This window comes from Salvelinus fontinalis, chromosome 10, assembly GCF_029448725.1.
Source record: "Salvelinus fontinalis isolate EN_2023a chromosome 10, ASM2944872v1, whole genome shotgun sequence".
Classification (NCBI taxonomy): Eukaryota; Metazoa; Chordata; class Actinopteri; order Salmoniformes; family Salmonidae; genus Salvelinus; species Salvelinus fontinalis.
Window position 1 is genome coordinate 32,416,686 of NC_074674.1, and position 16,779 is coordinate 32,433,464.

A 16,779-nucleotide genomic window follows, 5' to 3' on the forward strand; every position below is an offset into this window, starting at 1 on the left:
TTTTATATATTTTATATATATATATATGCACACACACACATAAATATACACACACACACACATATATACACACACATACACATATACATACTCATACATATATTATTATATTTGATTTATTCTTACTCTAACTACTGAAGACATGTATTATTTTTGTTTCCTGAAAAGACTATATAAACCAAAAGTGAAAAATAAACATCCTGTTGCAGACGTGGGGATACCGACAGATATGGACAAGTGGTGAAATATATATACTGTACATTGCACTGGCATACTTAATTTAAAACATTATATAATCATATCCTATGGCTAATGTACTTGATGGACATCAACGATACATAAAAACACATTGGTTATTGGCTGCATAAACTTGCAATATAAAAATATATATGGTACCTGAGTATAAATAACTATACATGTAGCAGGAGACAATAAACACCAATATCCATAAATTGAGATGACTAAATAGATTGGCGTCCTGTGAATACACAGCTTTGTGGAAAAAGTGTTACAGTATGTATCCTCATTCTCCAAGTCTTAACAGAGGAATGTTACTTAGAACCAATGACTGTAATGTTGAAATATTCTGCTCTTGTCATTCTGGCACAGTTTTCCTTCTCCTGAAAAGCTGTCTCAACCGACGCCCGCTAGCCTTCTCCACGGATGAATGAATCTGTTGGCTTTATGTGGAAGAAAAATCCTCCACCAGAACTATTAAAGATTGCACGGATGGAATATGTAAGTCTTAAAACATAATTTCTCAATGCACGGTGAGCCTATGAGTGATTGTAAACAGAGGCCATATGGGATGGGTCCAAGTGAATTTTCATGAACAGATGCCTAGGCTAAGTATATGCACTTCCCAGCTCCTCTGAGCACACTGTGCATTATTTATGCAACAGTGAATCATTCCCATTTGGCTGCCACGTTAGAGCAGCCATGGATATTTTTTCATAAGAGCATCACATAGCATGACACCACACACACTTTCCTCCAGGTGTCGCTGTCGTCTCACCTGGTTTTCTCTGTGGTCTCCCTCAGAGAGCCAATCTTCAGCTTCCAGGTCTTAATCCTACTTCCCTGCTCTTTCTTTCCTACTTCTTCTTTCTCCTGGAGAGACACATAGATAGTTGTCAATATAGACATATATACAGACTCATGCAAAAAACATTCACACATAGGCACAAACATACTTTCACACAGACATACTCTACACACACAAATACGAAAATACAGCTTAATTATTTGTGTCTATTTGAGTGTGTACAATTTGAGCAAGTGTGTGTGCAAGTGTGTCCATGCATACCTGCATGCTTGTGTGCATGAGTGTGCGTGCACGCATGCATACGCGTGTGTGTGTGTGTGTGTGTGTACATGCATGAGTTTAGTTTACATAATTTTACCTGCTTTTTGTCATCCTTGGGCTGTTCAAGCAGGTCCTCTATACTCAGGTACCGCCGTCCAGACTCTTCCTTCACCTTTCCTAAAACACACACAATTCACAACCCTCAGTTTCAACCCTAATAACCAATGATGACTCAGTATTTCCCAGTGTACACTGTGGGAAGTAAAATTGAAGGATCACTCACTCAGATATCCCATCATGAGTCTTGTGTCCGATGCTGACCTCCGTCGAAAATGCTGATGCACGTTACTATTATTTTTAAATGATTGGCAGGGTAAGTCCTCAACATAATCTTTAGCATTAAGTCGTCTTTCATTGGCAGAGCGGCCACCCTCCTCAGCAGCCTTGCAGTCACACTGGCTGTGTTGTGAATTCTATACAGATAGAAACAGCAGGTCAAATGTTGATTACGGTAATAATGACCTGTTATGCTGACTGTGTCAATTCTCACAGCAAATAAACTCAAATACTGACTTATTAGAAGCTTTATCCACATGATTCTCTATTTAGACTCTTCATGACCTTTGGATAATAACATTACAAAAGAGGAATCCTTGGGGCGGAAGACTAACAATTTGTATAAGGATTCAAAATGATCTTGGCCAAAATCTTTAAATAAAGGATATATTTAAATAAAGGACCCAATGGGACTGCCCTCGCTTCCCATCTGACACAGAACTGTGACGGACAACACAGCAGACTGCTCAACACAACACCCTCATAATCAATCTGCCTGGGCAGCACTGCACCAGGTTGGCTCCATTCCACTCATGCCAGTGGCTGACTGATCACCTGGACAGATTGGTTCACAGTATGACACACTACAATATGAACAATAACAACCCACAGGCATCAAAGGGATTCAGACAATGTATTTAAGTGTCTGTCTGTCTAGCTTTGTGTCTGTTTGTGTGTGTTGCAACTGTAAACTGTGATAAAGGGTAAAGGCTCATTTACACCTCCCTGACTTTCCTTCAGTCCACTGTAAAAACAGACATGGAACATAAAAATGTATGGACGATACACAGCTTGAAAATGACAATGGACTTCCGTCCGGCATATTGCGTAATATTTTTTGGCGTAATAACATGTCGGTACAATCCAATTTGAATGTTTGTTCAATACATTTGTGAATAATATGTCAAATGACTACTGAAGATGTCCTATGTACAAAAAATCTGCCAAACAATCAGCTGGTTGAGATTTGGGGAAAAACTTGGCAATATTGATCACTCTGTCTCAAACTAGATTGCTTTGAAGGAAGACAGTCAGAGAATCATAAGATTGAAATAAACAACTCATTTCAATGTACACCCACCTCTGTGTCTGTCTGAGGAGGCAGAGTGTTGTGCTGTGGGGAGAGGCCTCCTCTGTGCTGCAGCAGCTCTGTTGAGGCCTGTTCATCCACAACTGACAGACTGACTGTCCTCCTCAGACCAGCACTCCCTGACCTGTGACCTGCCCTCTGGTTATGGGTCATTGAGTGTGTTGAGGGTAGTGAAGCCATGTGACACTGCCGTCGTGACACGTGTCTCTGTTTCCATGCCTCAGGACCTGCCGCCTGCCACTTGTGTCTGTCCTCCGCAGTGCCTGCTCCACTTTTCGGTGTATGACCACAGCCTGTGGCCTGTGGCCCTGAGCCCTGGTCCTGAGGCAGAGCAACAGGGAGGAAGAGGAGCAGAAGGATGGCAGAGAGAGGACAGGAGAGCATGGAGGAGAGGTAGAGGGGAGTCCATCCTCGTCCCTGATTGAAGTTGAGACAGGATCAATAGCTGTATTACACATGGACACAGACGGAGGGGAGGAAGGGAGAGAAGCCTCAGAGCTGGTTATTAGAGCTGGGCTTAGAGAAGCCCATACAGTCTGAAGTGAGTTTGTGATATAGAATTTGAAACATCCCTGAAGTTCCGCCTATATCCTCATGACATGCCTCGTCATCTATCATCCATCCTGTCACAGCGGTGATGCTGCATGCATGTGGAGGGCTGCGTGGGCACGGCTGTTCCCTGGCATATCTCTGTGGTCTGTGTCTGGGAACTATGACTCCCTCTCACCTGAGACCACAACTCCTCCCACCAAACACCATCAAACTCAGGTATGACAGAAACAAGTCATGACAAAGCCAAAGTGATAGCAACACTATGTGTCAGTCCCACATACTGACTGTGGGGCTTCTCAACCAGTTAGCTGCTGATGAAACATCCATGTTTTTCCTGAAAAATAAGATGATACTTGTTATGACATTTACAATAATACCTTATTCAGTACATGCCAAACCTCTTGTGTGTGAGTGGGTAGGTGTGACATACTGTACACTGTAAAAAAAAAAAAAAAAGTTCAACTTTTCAGTAAGTGTTACCTGAACTTAGCTCCAACATGAGAAAATGTAGACAAATTCAGTCAACTTAAAATAATGTTTTTGCTCAAATTGTCTCATATGTTCATTCAACTAGAAATTATTATTTGGGCAACTTACCTAAGAAAAGGCTGTGGAACTAGTTAAACACACAGTGCTTTTAACATTAGGTTTGTACATAGTCTACAACTCCAGAGGCTGTGTCCTAAGCATAGCCTCATAGTCTATCACTTTATTTTTAAATTAGGATTTTCACTATTATTTGTTTTGTGTCAGTGTTTTGTGTCAGTGTACTGTAAACAATGATGTGAAATGCAATTTTCACTTTGGAATATGATGTTAAAAAAGAGGAGTACAAATGAGAAGTTCGACCTTTTTAGCTGTTACTATTTTATTCTACACAAGGAAATATCCCAGCCAATGCTGCAATGCTGCTGTAATTCACCCGGTGTCGCTATAGACCAGTATACTTTCATGCCACAAACTTGATAACCTTTCAGATATCTAATTTTATTTCAAAATTAATAATTAATTCATCATTTCATGTATTTATCTATTTTCCCATAGGCAAATGTAAGATCTGATAATTAAAAGTGGGTGAAACATGTAAGATGGCTAAAAAAACAAACTAGGAGGGTTTGTGTAAAAAAAACAAAAAAACACCTGGCTATAGTATCGAATAAGAAAAAATATATAAAATAAGCCTATTGAATATGTGAAATAACTATTAGGAAGGATAGACTGGTTTGTTTAGTCAAATGACACTTGACACCTGTTTGACCATAAGGTGCATGGGAATGTGTGAGGGCGGTGCGTATTTGCCACTGCGGAATGAAGCAACAAGCTGTAGCCTACAGTACAGTACACAACAACAACAAGCTGTAGCCTACAGTACAGTACACAACAACAACAAGCTTTAAAATGTTGGGGGCAAAAGGCGAGCAGATGATCTTCACAATGGCAACAATGAAATGACGGAATAATGGATCCTTGACCTGGTCTAGACGTTGACGACATATCTCTGCGCACAGTCCACATCCTGACAACCATCCGCAAACACTACAAAGTGCGTTACTGTCAGCCCCCCGGCCCCAGATCTCGAGTCCGGTTCTGAGGTACAGTACGGTCAACATGGAGGAATTCCCCCCAAAATTCAGTAAGGTGCTGGTGACACCTGATCCGCACTACATACCGGGGTAGGTAATTCACACTGCTGCTTTGCTTTTGTATTTTAGCAAATCAATTAATTAAATACTCTAATTAGATGTGTGCAATATTAAGCTTTATTTGTATTACATACATGGTGTGCTATGTATAGGGAAATTACTGCATTCTAGCCTTTTCAATTATGCATTAATGAGTAGGCTATTCGTGCGTAATTCCATAGATTTTATGCTTGCGCATACGTTTTTACTTGATTATTTCGCGCTTTCTCTCATTACACATAACATACATTCGGCCTACTATAGGCCTAAGGAATTAACATAGACATTTTCACAAACCTACACGAAATGTCCTTGAGGAAGAAAGAGCAAGTCAGTGCCCTAGGCCATCACCCATGGCAACGGTACCCAGGAAGGTTCAACACAGAGTCTGAACTTGCTGACATGAAGGAACACAACACAGCTCAAACTAACTACCTGAGCTCCATAGTCACCTTTCATTGCAATAAAGCCCGACTTTGATATGGACATGGTAATAGGTTTCAATTATTTATACTACTGTCAACATGACAGAGAATACATCCAAAAAGCCTTGTTTAAAATCTAGTCAGATACCTCACCACCTCTCTGTCCTCAGGTATGCAGGTTACTGTCCCCAGCTGAAGTACCACCTGGGGACGACCTACGGCCAGCTGACAGCCAAGTTGCTGTCCTCTCCGGAGGTGTCACGCTCGCGTCGCCTGGTCCTCCACACGGGCCGCTTCCCCTCCACAGAGACAGACACGGGCCCACGGGACGAGATCTGGAGGAGCCACCATGGAGAACGCAGGAATCTGGAGAGGATGATACCGGGCTACACTGGTGAACACACCGTTGCTCAGCTTTCATATATTAAGCAGAACTCCTTCTCTTCTGTAAAGTACGTTTTGCATTGTGTTGACTCTGGTGTCTTTTACAGGCTTTGTTCCCAAAAGCCAGAACTACTTCTCCCGTACGTATGCCGAGACGTGTCGCGAGGCCCTGTCTGAGTTTGACCGGGACCAGCAGAGGGTTCGCCTGGCATCAGCAATACCGCTTGTCAGCAACAACACCATCTCAGAGTTTAAAGTAACATGCTCTAATCTCTCTCTCTCACTTATGCATGCATGCTCGCCCCACCCACACACACAGGGTCATCCCTGTTTAATAATCCATGCTGAGATCCTGTGTCAGTGTCATGTATAACTCACTGTCCGTCTAAACGAGGCCAGGTGCACAACCTGGAGACCACTCCAATCATAGACCTCCCACAGATTCAGATCAGTCATGGGCTAGATTCAATTAGATTGACATTCATATAGCGTTGTTTTGGTGGTGTCGGAGGTGGAACTGCGTTAGAGCTGTCAAATCCACAAGGGGCTCATTGCATTACTTTATCGTAGACACTGCCATTGGATGCAACGAAACCACACCGACTATTATCCAACAAATCCCATGCACCCGCAGAAGTTGATTGAATGATAAAAAATGTCACAATACCATGGGAGAAAATCTCCTTTTATAATCAAAGGTCTATAGTCTGGGATAGGGCCGTGGGTAGGAGCCAGAAGCTTGAATACCTTCTCTGTCTCAACCATAGTGTCTGTCTGTCATTCTATCTATCGCCTCCAGCCTCGGAGACTGAGCACCCCTCTGACGGCCATCTCTAAAGAGCCAGCCCCCTACAAGACCATGGACCCCTGGAAGCCCAAAGGCTCTCCGTACTTCATGGCAGACAGCAGTCCACACAAGTACTTCATCTCAGGTAGGTACAGTATGCCAGAGGTACCATTTGAAATACCTCATGTGATAGTGTTTTCTTCAGTGTGCAGCACAATCAACTGTATAGGAGTCCCTTTGTATTGACTAGATCTTCCATTTGGGCATGTATTCAGGTTTCTCAGGGTACGTGCCCAAATCTCGCTTCTTGATTGGGACGGGCTACCCCATCACCACCAACAAGGCTCTGGTTCAGTTTGGGAAGGAGATGAGGAGGGACCCCACCTTCCTGAAACTCCCTGGGGAGGAATCAGGAGCCCTGCCCCCCATCCCCACTGTCTACCCCTCCCACCGGGGACTTCTGCCCTCCTACACCGGCCATGTTCCAGGTGGGCCTTAACTTCTTCAAAACACTACAGTACCAAACCTCACACACAGCTCTGAAATGTCCATATCTACCATCTTGATTATTATAATTGATCATATTATATTATCACTTCAAGATCTAATCTTAATCAAGTCACCCTCAATCTGCCCACAGGATACAAGTTCAGGTACGGCCAGACCTTTGAGAAGCTTACCCACAATGCCCTGGGGCTGAGCGGCACTCAGAGGAAGATTGAGGCCAGAGCCCAGTAATGGAGGAACCATTCACCAGACAATCACAAGGACCAGGGTAGAGAACTGAGTGACAAATCCAAGGACTTTGAAATAACAGCGTCTGTGAAAAAGCAAAACTTTGGTCTGTGGACTATGTACATCCCAGGGTGAAAAATAATAATGGCCCAATTTTCTTTGTATGAGCAGAACATTTAGCAATATCATTTATTTTACAAGTGAATGTGGAGTACAAGTCACAAGATAACTTATTGATTTATCTTTATTTGCAAAGGTTGATTGTCACAGGGAATTTACACTCAGCGGGTGCATTCTTTCTCTAAGGTTGTAGGGTAAGGATAGTTAGGTTGGGGAGGAAAGATGAGAGGGGTTTGATAAACTCACTTTCACATTATTGCAGAGGTTATAATAACCAAGTCATTCCTGTCACGCCATTTCAAACTTCATGTTTCTCCTTAGCTTAGTAGTACTGGCCTATCAAAACAGTGTACACCTGAAACACACCATGATAGCTTAATATTGTGCAAACACACTCAATTTGGAGACTAACAGTTCCACAAATCTAAAATTTGATTACCTAAATATTTACAAAACTCCACTTCTCTATCATAAAAAACAATATATTAGGACATTGATGTAGGTAGAAGAACCACACAAAGTAGTAGGATTAAATCAGCACCTAATGACTCCTTGAACATACATGTATATATTTTTTTTACACATGCACAGAAATTTTACCATGCTAGTCTGGATTACCTCACAAACATGTATTGACTTTGTCTAGTTGAATATGAAGGCAACCTAATTTTGGAAGATAAGCCACTGTACAAGGCTGCTGAGTGGCATAATATTTGGCACTAGTTAACATGGCTAGTAAAGATTGCCTTTCTGCATTTTTTTGTTGACATTCCATTCGCACATAGAATAGACAGGGCATAGGGGTTGGAAGGTAGAGGACAGATTGATACTATTAGGAGAATAGGATGCTACTGTATGGTATGCATGCAGGTCCATTAAATACTAATTGGTTTCTTATGGAGAGTCTGGAATGGTCCACAAGGCTTTCAGATCCTAAGGCAAGATGTAGCATAGGTGGAGCCTCTCATTGACCACAGTTTGATTGACAGGTGCACAGGGAGAATCTATTCCATGAATCCCAATTCATGACAGATGAACAGAAGCACAATATAACTAAACATCGGAGAGTTGTTATTTGGGTAAATGTATCACCCATGCTCAGACAGTAACAAATGGTCTACTGTGCTTTTCTGATCAGTGTGAGTGTGTTCTAGCTGAGGTGTCTGTGTGTAACACTTTGCACTATAAGACTGACTCAGGATCATGCAGTTGACATTTTTGGTAGTGTATCTTTTCTTCTCCCTGCCCCTCTCCATTGTGGTCCTGGGCCACTAGGTGTATGTTTGGTGTTTCCGGTCAGGCTGTTTCCCTGACCAGACTGTATGGGCCAACAGGCCCAGCTGAGAGCTGTCCAACTGCAGCCACTGTGAAGGTCTCCTGTAAGACAAGAGAAACACAGTTATTAAGGAGCAACTGTAATAACAACATAGGAACAGGTTAGCCATAGTTCAGTCATAAATGTTGACCTTTTCTGGGTCTGTGTCCCATTGGGGTTTTGGGGTGCCCTCTGTTTCCTGGCGGGGTGGTCCCTTCCTGATCCAAAGAGCTTGGCCCAGCGTAGCCCACCCTGGGAAGGGCTATCATCCTGTGGGTCTGCCGTCATCCTGGGGGTCTCCGGACCCCTTCCCTCCCTCCTGCCCTCCTGTGAAGTCTCCTCTTCTCTCCTCCCCTCCATCCCCTGCTGAGGCTCAGGGTGGATGACATGATTGTAAATCTGTCCACATTCCACCCTCTCCGCGTGGGAAGGTTGTCTCTGCCAACACCCTGGAATAGCGGCTGACCACAGGCTCCTGCTAGACTCACCTACAGGCCTCACCCTCTTCTCCTGACCCATGGCCTTTGAAACCTGGGAGGACCCCTGAAAATGCTGTACCAGCTGGTGTGGGTCACCTGTTGGCCTGCTGTTCTCCCTGGGTCCATCCATAGAGCTATACGCCCCCTGTCTGTCTTCTCTGTCTCCTTTCAACAGGGGACAACTGGTCATGAGAAAAATGGAGCATGGTGGAGCTTGTTCCTCAGAGCAGAGCTGTCTGTTGTGTAGCAGGCGGGGCTCCAGCAGCAGGTTGAGATCAAAGGGTAACATGGAGAGAGGCTGCAGCAGGAGGAGGAGCTCCTGGAACAGAGGTTGACACTGCCCCTGCGACATGGCGAGGAAACCCCATGGATGGTAGTGAGCTTTCACCACCTCTGGGGAGAGGAGAGTTTGAAAGCGTATGAGAGAGGGAAGTTTCAATAACATCATTTTTTCTAATAACAATTTGGAGAAAAGGAAAAAATAGCCTGTCCTTTAATCTAAACACCTTTTTGGTTGTAGAGGTGATTCAGCCAGAATTCCAAGGTCCTCAGGCTAAAAGAGATAATATAAGTCCTTCATTTTACAATCATAACATTTCATAAATCAATACACAACATTAGTACACAATGTGATATTATACTAAAAAATACCATCGGAGACTTGACAGGGACTCACTTGAGCAGGCCCATGATGAAGGCTCGTAGTTTCATACAGTGGCTGGTCAGCAGGGAGCACTGCCTCACCTTGGACAGCAAGCTGTGGAGCACCCGGGTGGTAGGGCCTGAGACAGGAACAGAGACCATCAAACTACAACCCCCATGAGCAACTATAGCCATAGCATCATCAGCATCAAACCTACCACAACCCCCCACACCCCACATAATCATTATCATCACCACCATGCATTTCTGACCTGTGTGAGTGGAGGCCTCCACCACGTTCCAGGCGTGGTTGCGTCGCTGACCGATGATTAGGTCCAGTTTGTGGTCCCTGAGACCATCCTGCAGAATGTTCTGGATGGTGGGACACATATGCTCCAGAACAAGACCACCAATGGTGGTACCTAGCCACATCTGGAGAGAGTGGTACATTATCATATCATGATCAATATTTACACCGTAATACTAAAATAATAACATATCTTTATGGGGGTTGATTCATCCTATCAGGACTACTGTAGGTTTTTGTGATTTGTCCGGTTATTCTAGTTCCTTTCAGATTGCTTTTAGCTCAGATGCACTGTACCTTTTCCCCAGGATCTCGACTGGAGCCAAAATGAGCCATGATCAAATCCACTGCCAAGCTCACAGATTTCAGCAGACCTGGACAAACATGAAGAGGGAAGAAGCCCATCAAGAGTTGGCTCATTTCCTATTCTGTACCATGCAGGGGGTTATCAACATACCTGAGGGGACTGACATAAAAGACTATCACATTTTGATTAATTAACCAGAACCAGGGTTGGGACACATTGGTATCCATGGTACATTTACAATGTGCAGGGATACTGGACATGATTCATGATTGTGAGGCAGTAAGGGTGGGTCTGGAGAGAAGGACACCAGCAGGTCTGGATGATGGGTGTGACTACATGATTCATCCACCATGGTGAAGAAGAAGGAAGGGAAGGGTAAGAGATACAATGCTCTATTACTACTCTCCCCCATTCTCTCCATTTCTCTCCTTTCCTCTCCCTTCCGCTCTCCTTTTCTCTCCCTTCCACCATCTTGTCTGGCTCTCTCTAAAATGCCAGGGTACAATCTTCATGCATATTAAATCTGCCTAGTGCTCTCCCCTGCCAAGCGGACAGTGCATCACCTTGCAAGTTTTGCTTTCACAAGACAATGTGCATACCAGCATGTGATTAACATTTATATTGTTTGGTTATAAAAATGTGTGTCTTTATTGTGGCACAATTTTTTTTACATAATTCTGTGAATTATATATGCAGGGTATCAACAACACTGCACCCACTGCAACACACTCCCTGGAGCTTGCACACTCTCACACACTAGATGTGTCAGCCAATCCTGTGCAGGGAAAGATAAAAATAGGTCATGTTTGAAAGAAACCCCCTTCAGGGTATTGAAGGCACCGCTACAGCAAGCTCTGCAGAGTAACAGACAATGCAGGATTCCAGTTTCCCATGATGACTGTTCAGAAGAGTCTAATTACTCTTCATCTTCAGATGACTGACACTGGTCTGCCTACCACACACATCCTCTTCATACATTGACATCACATCACACAATCCACATGAGATACTCTCAGCTCAAAACACCCTCAACCCCATACATGCTCACCTACATATAGACTACCTCACCAATCTACAGTATATATGAGATCTTCCATGCTCTAGCCCCTATACACAGATCAGGCCCCTTCCTCCTCCTCACCTCTCCTCTGCAGATGGCTGATGGACAGAGACTCGTAGGATGCTTCAGGTGACAGGCAGAACTCCACAGGTGGCCAACTGTCACTCAGGCTGAAGGAGTCACAGTGCTGTTGTTGATGCTGCTTCACACTGGGCCCTGCCAACACCAGGGGCTGCAGGAGGGCGCTCAGAGAGGACATATGGGCCACTGAGGAGAGGGCAGCTGTCCGGCTATAGTGAGAAGCTGCAGACCCAGCCTTAGTTATTGAGGTTAGTGGGCTTCTCTTGTGGGGCGGTAAGGGTGGGTCTGAAGAGAAGGACACCAGCAGGTCTGGATGAGGGGTGTGACTGGCAGAGGGGGACATGGTTGCTACATGGGAGTCAATGGGGCAGTCAGGGCTGTGGGTCAGGAGGACTGGGCTGGGGCTCTTCTGCTCTGGAAACCAGCGAATGAGATCTTGGCAGATCTGAGCCATGCCTTGGCTACGTTTGTTTGAATCTTTACGTTGAGACTGGTTTGGGCTACTGTGGGCCTGACCTGGGCTGGGGTAGCTTTGGTCTAGGTCTGCAAAGTGCTGGTCCTGGCATGAATGAACCTGGGTTAGTTCGGTATTAGATTGTATTGTGCTTATGTGAGCTTGTTTTGGACTGGTAAAAGTAAAGCCATGGCTACTGTAGGGCCTGTAAGGACTGGAGTGTGTCCAGTTGCGTCTGGACTGGAAGTGTTCTGGACTGGGGGTGCAGGTGGAGCAGGTATCAGAGCTAGAGGGGCCCTCCAGGAGGATGGCTCCATAGCTGCCCAGCGGTGAAGGACGCAGGTGGGTCAGGAGTCTGTTGCCTTTGCACTTGAACCCTGGCTGGGAGCTGGGCTTGGTGTTATTGTGGCTGATGTACTGGTCCAACAGGGAGCCCAGGGGCTGGCTCTGAGGTTTACCCGCTGGGGGAAGCAGGACGAAGGGCTGGATGGGCAAGGAGCTGGGCCTCTGAGCCTTACTGTACCGCACCACAGGGGTTGCCCATGAACACGCCCCTAAGAGTAGGAGGGGAAAGACGGAGGACAGGGGGTTGAACGTTTGCAAAATAGGAAAAAACAAGGGTTAGCTTCAGCTGAATCACAATTACTCATGTAAAAATGCAGACTGGCTTGTTTTCATACCCTCCGCCTCATGGTCTGGTGACACAGAAGGGTGGTTGGACACAGTGCTACTGCCTTGGTTGGGACTCAGGAGTAGGGGGGAGTGGCTGCTATTCTGGCCCAGGGAAACTGCCTCCTGGATGGGACACAGGTCCTGGGAGGTGTGGGAGTGGCTGGAGCTCTGACAGCTGTCTGTATGTCTCTTACAGTGTGCAATCTCAGCGAAGGAGGTGACATGTTGGGAGTCCCAGCTCATACAGTGAGAACGGTGCAATGGGCTAGCTCTCCTCCCTTCTTTGTCTGAGCCTTCTTCCTGCTGGCCATGGAGAAACGGAGAAAACTTTGTTTAGGAAAGTCAACCGTTATGAAAGTAATTCTGCTCATCATACATCTTACAAATTAGTCAAAACATGAAGGACATTTTTAAACATACTGTACGTTATTGTGGTAAGCATACCTGTTTGTTCCCCTGGCCCTGATCTCCCCGGGCCTTATTGAAGAGGACGTAGTGGCCCTCTGAAGTGACACTGGTGGTGCTGGACACGGCCGGGCTAGGCGAGGCTGACTGGGATGAGAGGTCACAAGTCACCAGCTTGTAGTACTTCTGGGTGGTCCCTGTGGGCAGCAGCCTGGCCTGGCTCTGGAGACAGGAAGTGAGGTCAGAGATCTCCAGAGAGGACAGGAGGCTCTGGGCATCGGGAAGGTAGATGTTACAGTTGGAGTCCAGCGCCTGCGGTGACCAGCAGGGGGCAGAAGGCCCCCCGCCATGAGGAGAGGAGGTTGTTCGGCTCCCCTGACTAGGTCCAGCAGCCTGAGGCCCCTGGGACTCCTGGGAGTACGGGTGCAGGTTTATGAATATAGAGCCCTCTGCTGGCTGGGAGGACTGCACTGCAGGGCAGCTGAGGTCGTTTGGGGTGGCAGGGTTGTTACTTTTATTGTAGATGGTGCTGAAGTTGACGAGAACCCCATCAGAGCTGTTGCAGGAGGAGTCTGTGACATACTCTAGATGACCCTCAGAGAAAGACTCAGGGAAACATTTTGGTTGGCCATAGCTGAAGCAGTAGCCCTCATCACCACATGTGAACATATTATCTTCAATATCCACTGCTCTATCCTGCTCCCCACAGTCCAACAACACAGTACTACCCTTGTTGTCATTGTTCTGCTGACTGGCTGATTGGCTAGAAGGTTTGGAGAACCCCCTCCTAGCATTATTCAGGGCCCAGTTAGAGTTCCCATGCAGCTGCAGCACAAAAAAAGGGTCTTCGTGGTATCTGTGCAGGTTATCTCCATCACTATCCTCATCTTCTTCCACCCCTTCATTCGGGAGGAAGGAGTTGTGTGACCGTAAAGAACCTCTAACTACAGGGTGTTCTTTATGTCTTTGGGAGATCGTCATCTGTGATGCCTCCTCTGGTGAGGATCCAGAGTCACACCTCCCGCTGCTGTCGCTGCCTCCCTCCCTGTCCCCCTCCTCCTCGCTCCGGTCCTCCTTGAGGCTCCAGTAACTGGAGGAGATGTGTCTGAGGCTGCTGTGGAAGGGCTCTCTGTGGAGGTTGTCCTGCTCGGGGAGGGAGGCGGCACGGGTCAGACCTACGGAGCTGGAGCACAGCCGACCAGGCCTCTTGGCAGAGCCACTGCACAGAGCTGCCTGCACAGGAAGCTGCCAGGGGGGGAGCTGCACCAGGGGGAAGTGACACGCGATCAGGGTATCCCCTGATAGGCTAGCAGTCCTGTTCATTCTCTCAGCTCATGAGGTGATGTTATTACTGCAAGAGTCTCCATTCTCTGAAGAGAACACCTGAAACAGGAGGTGAGCATTAAATGGGCTATGATACTATGAAGCCTCGTGATAATTCTGGAGCCTATAGTCAGTCACACTACTACTACATCCTCTGCCTCTGGGCTAGAGCGCCATGATTCACTCAGTCAGCCGTGGAGGAGTAAGCACACAGCAGACTATCACATACTGTTCACACACACAAACATGTTTTCTGAGCCCAACTCTCATCCCCTAAACCCTCAGCTAGCGCTTCCTCCCTGTAAAGACAGTTCTGAGCCTCAGCCTTCTATGACAACAGTGTCATGGATTACAGTGAGCAGGCTCACAGAGTCATTTTAAGAGATTTGGAGAGGTTGGGCTCTACTCTACTCCTGGCACTTTTGGAGAGTTTAAAACCCCTGTCATTTTCTGAATTCTGTTAAATCATCCAAATAGTCTCATCTTGAGCTTTGAAGCTTATTTTCGTATTGAGGTCAAGTCACTATAAATAACTTTAAAGAGATTTCAAATGCAAAATGTTTGTTTGCTACATTTTTTGAGGTCCAGAGTGTTGTTTATGAGAGGTGTTATCCTTCACAGCCTACCGTTCCCACCCCATCTGGGTGTAATCTGTAAATCTCAGCAAAATCTGGTGCCAAGGACCAGGGAAAGGCTGAAAGAAATCCTCTTTATCCTCAAAAGGTTTTCGAACAAACAAACATTTCAACAAATATCTCCACCATGAAAACCTATCCACAACTGTACTAACATCCATTATTGACACATTCATAAAAACCTCATATTTTAACTAGGCCTAAGTGTCTCTGTGTTTCACTTCATCTGTTTACTAGGGAAATACACATCCTCACTTGTCAACAAGCTGTTCCTGATTTGGCATAGAGTAGTTGAAGTTTCTCTCTAATCCCATACAATTGGCATCGTATCCATGAGAACTGGAATTCATGCACTGACATTTCCTTGGAGCCTCTCATCTTTAAATAAGATCATTAAGTTAAATACCAGGAGAGAATTTCATGTGGAAAGTGGGCCATGCAGGCTGACAGGGTGTTGTTGCAGATGACTAACCACTGCACTGCATATTTGATATGCCCCCCGCGTCCCAGTCAGCACCCCTGCTTGCCTGGCTACTAATCATAGGCTGTGGTAGAGTGGAACACAGATCAAGACATTTTTTTTAATGTCTTTTTTCAGTTTCTGTAATGTTTGTTTTCCTGTAATGAACAGTTAAAGGGCTGTACAAAAGACATCCTTATGGTGCTCAGATTAGAACAGTTTGGCCTATATTCTGTGGAAATTATTGTTGTAAGCACGGGTAATACGGAATTGGCAAGGTAATTTTAAACAAACTACATTCAGTCATTTCAGCAGAAGATTTATCCCAACATAGTACATCAGACAGAGTTTGGTCTCCTTGGTCACTACCTCCTCTGCTTAAAGGTTAAGGGTTAACAAACAGTGGAAGGAAAACTGTGTATATGTGTGTCCAGTGCACTAGACTGAATAGTGAGTTAGTTACAATGTCTCAGAATGCCTTTGAGGTTGTCATTCTAGGTCGCACAGCACACCTGAAAGACATCACATGAGTTACAATGTGACATAGGGTCTGCATGAAAGATGGGGAGGGCGTGTGAAATGGAGCGAGTGTCAAATCAAGAAACTGACAGCAGAGCCCAAAATGTGTCTCAGCACAGGTTCTAAACAGCGCATCATGCCAGTAGGCTACCAAAACACACACATTACCAACATTTGACAGTAGCACTACGATGTCCTGAAGACGTTTACATTAAACAAAATTCTAAACAAACACACAATTCATCTGAGCATCATGGAATAGACTATGCAGGCATCTCCTAACCTACATTTATTTCTAACAGGGTCAAAACTTGCACTGTAATCCTCTCCCAATTTTACAATTTAAAGTTACAATGGATGCGAAATATTCATATTATATAATTGAGAAGAGTAGGCCTAACGATATATTTTTCCTTCAAAATCTTCAACATAATGCAGGTGAATGATTAATAAGACATGCGCCACTCGAACACTGATGTATTAAATTACGTAAAACAAACATTAAACATACATACGGTTGGTGTTGCGGGTAGTTTTAAGGTTTCGATCGGTTATTATGTTGTAAATTGCGACTGTCAATAGTACCAACTGATGCAGGTCGGTTCCTTCTTTCCAACTGTCCGTGCGTCGCGCTTCCAGTGCCGGTGAAACAGAGGCCAGACCAGGTCAGCGGTATATTTGCGTCACAACGTCTCTAGCCAAT

General features: G+C 45.2%; 2 protein-coding genes across 4 annotated transcripts; one reads left to right on the forward strand and one right to left on the reverse strand.

The window, feature by feature from the left end:
• Positions 1-612: 612 nt before the first annotated feature.
• Positions 613-11,117, forward strand: LOC129864053 (protein FAM166B-like). Its single transcript, XM_055936603.1, has 6 exons — positions 613-4,957; positions 5,562-5,785; positions 5,883-6,031; positions 6,575-6,707; positions 6,838-7,050; positions 7,203-11,117. Exons 1-6 carry the CDS (start codon positions 4,893-4,895, stop codon positions 7,298-7,300), a joined length of 882 nt encoding a protein of 293 aa, XP_055792578.1. The 5' UTR covers positions 613-4,892; the 3' UTR covers positions 7,301-11,117.
• LOC129864050 (AP-4 complex accessory subunit RUSC2-like) lies at positions 7,524-16,680 on the reverse strand. Of its 3 annotated transcripts, none has more exons than XM_055936601.1 (10): positions 16,592-16,680; positions 13,179-14,522; positions 12,743-13,034; positions 11,609-12,616; positions 10,458-10,534; positions 10,126-10,285; positions 9,888-9,993; positions 9,718-9,764; positions 8,884-9,604; positions 7,524-8,794 (listed from the first exon to the last, which is right to left on the reverse strand). In XM_055936601.1, exons 2-10 carry the CDS (start codon positions 14,460-14,462, stop codon positions 8,689-8,691), a joined length of 3,801 nt encoding a protein of 1,266 aa, XP_055792576.1. In that variant the 5' UTR covers positions 14,463-14,522; positions 16,592-16,680; the 3' UTR covers positions 7,524-8,688. The 3 variants fall into 3 exon arrangements, with proteins under 3 accessions (XP_055792576.1, XP_055792574.1, XP_055792575.1); XM_055936599.1 differs by having other exon boundaries at positions 12,743-13,037; XM_055936600.1 differs by having other exon boundaries at positions 12,743-13,037; positions 16,588-16,676.
• Between the last annotated feature and the right edge of the window lie 99 nt (positions 16,681-16,779).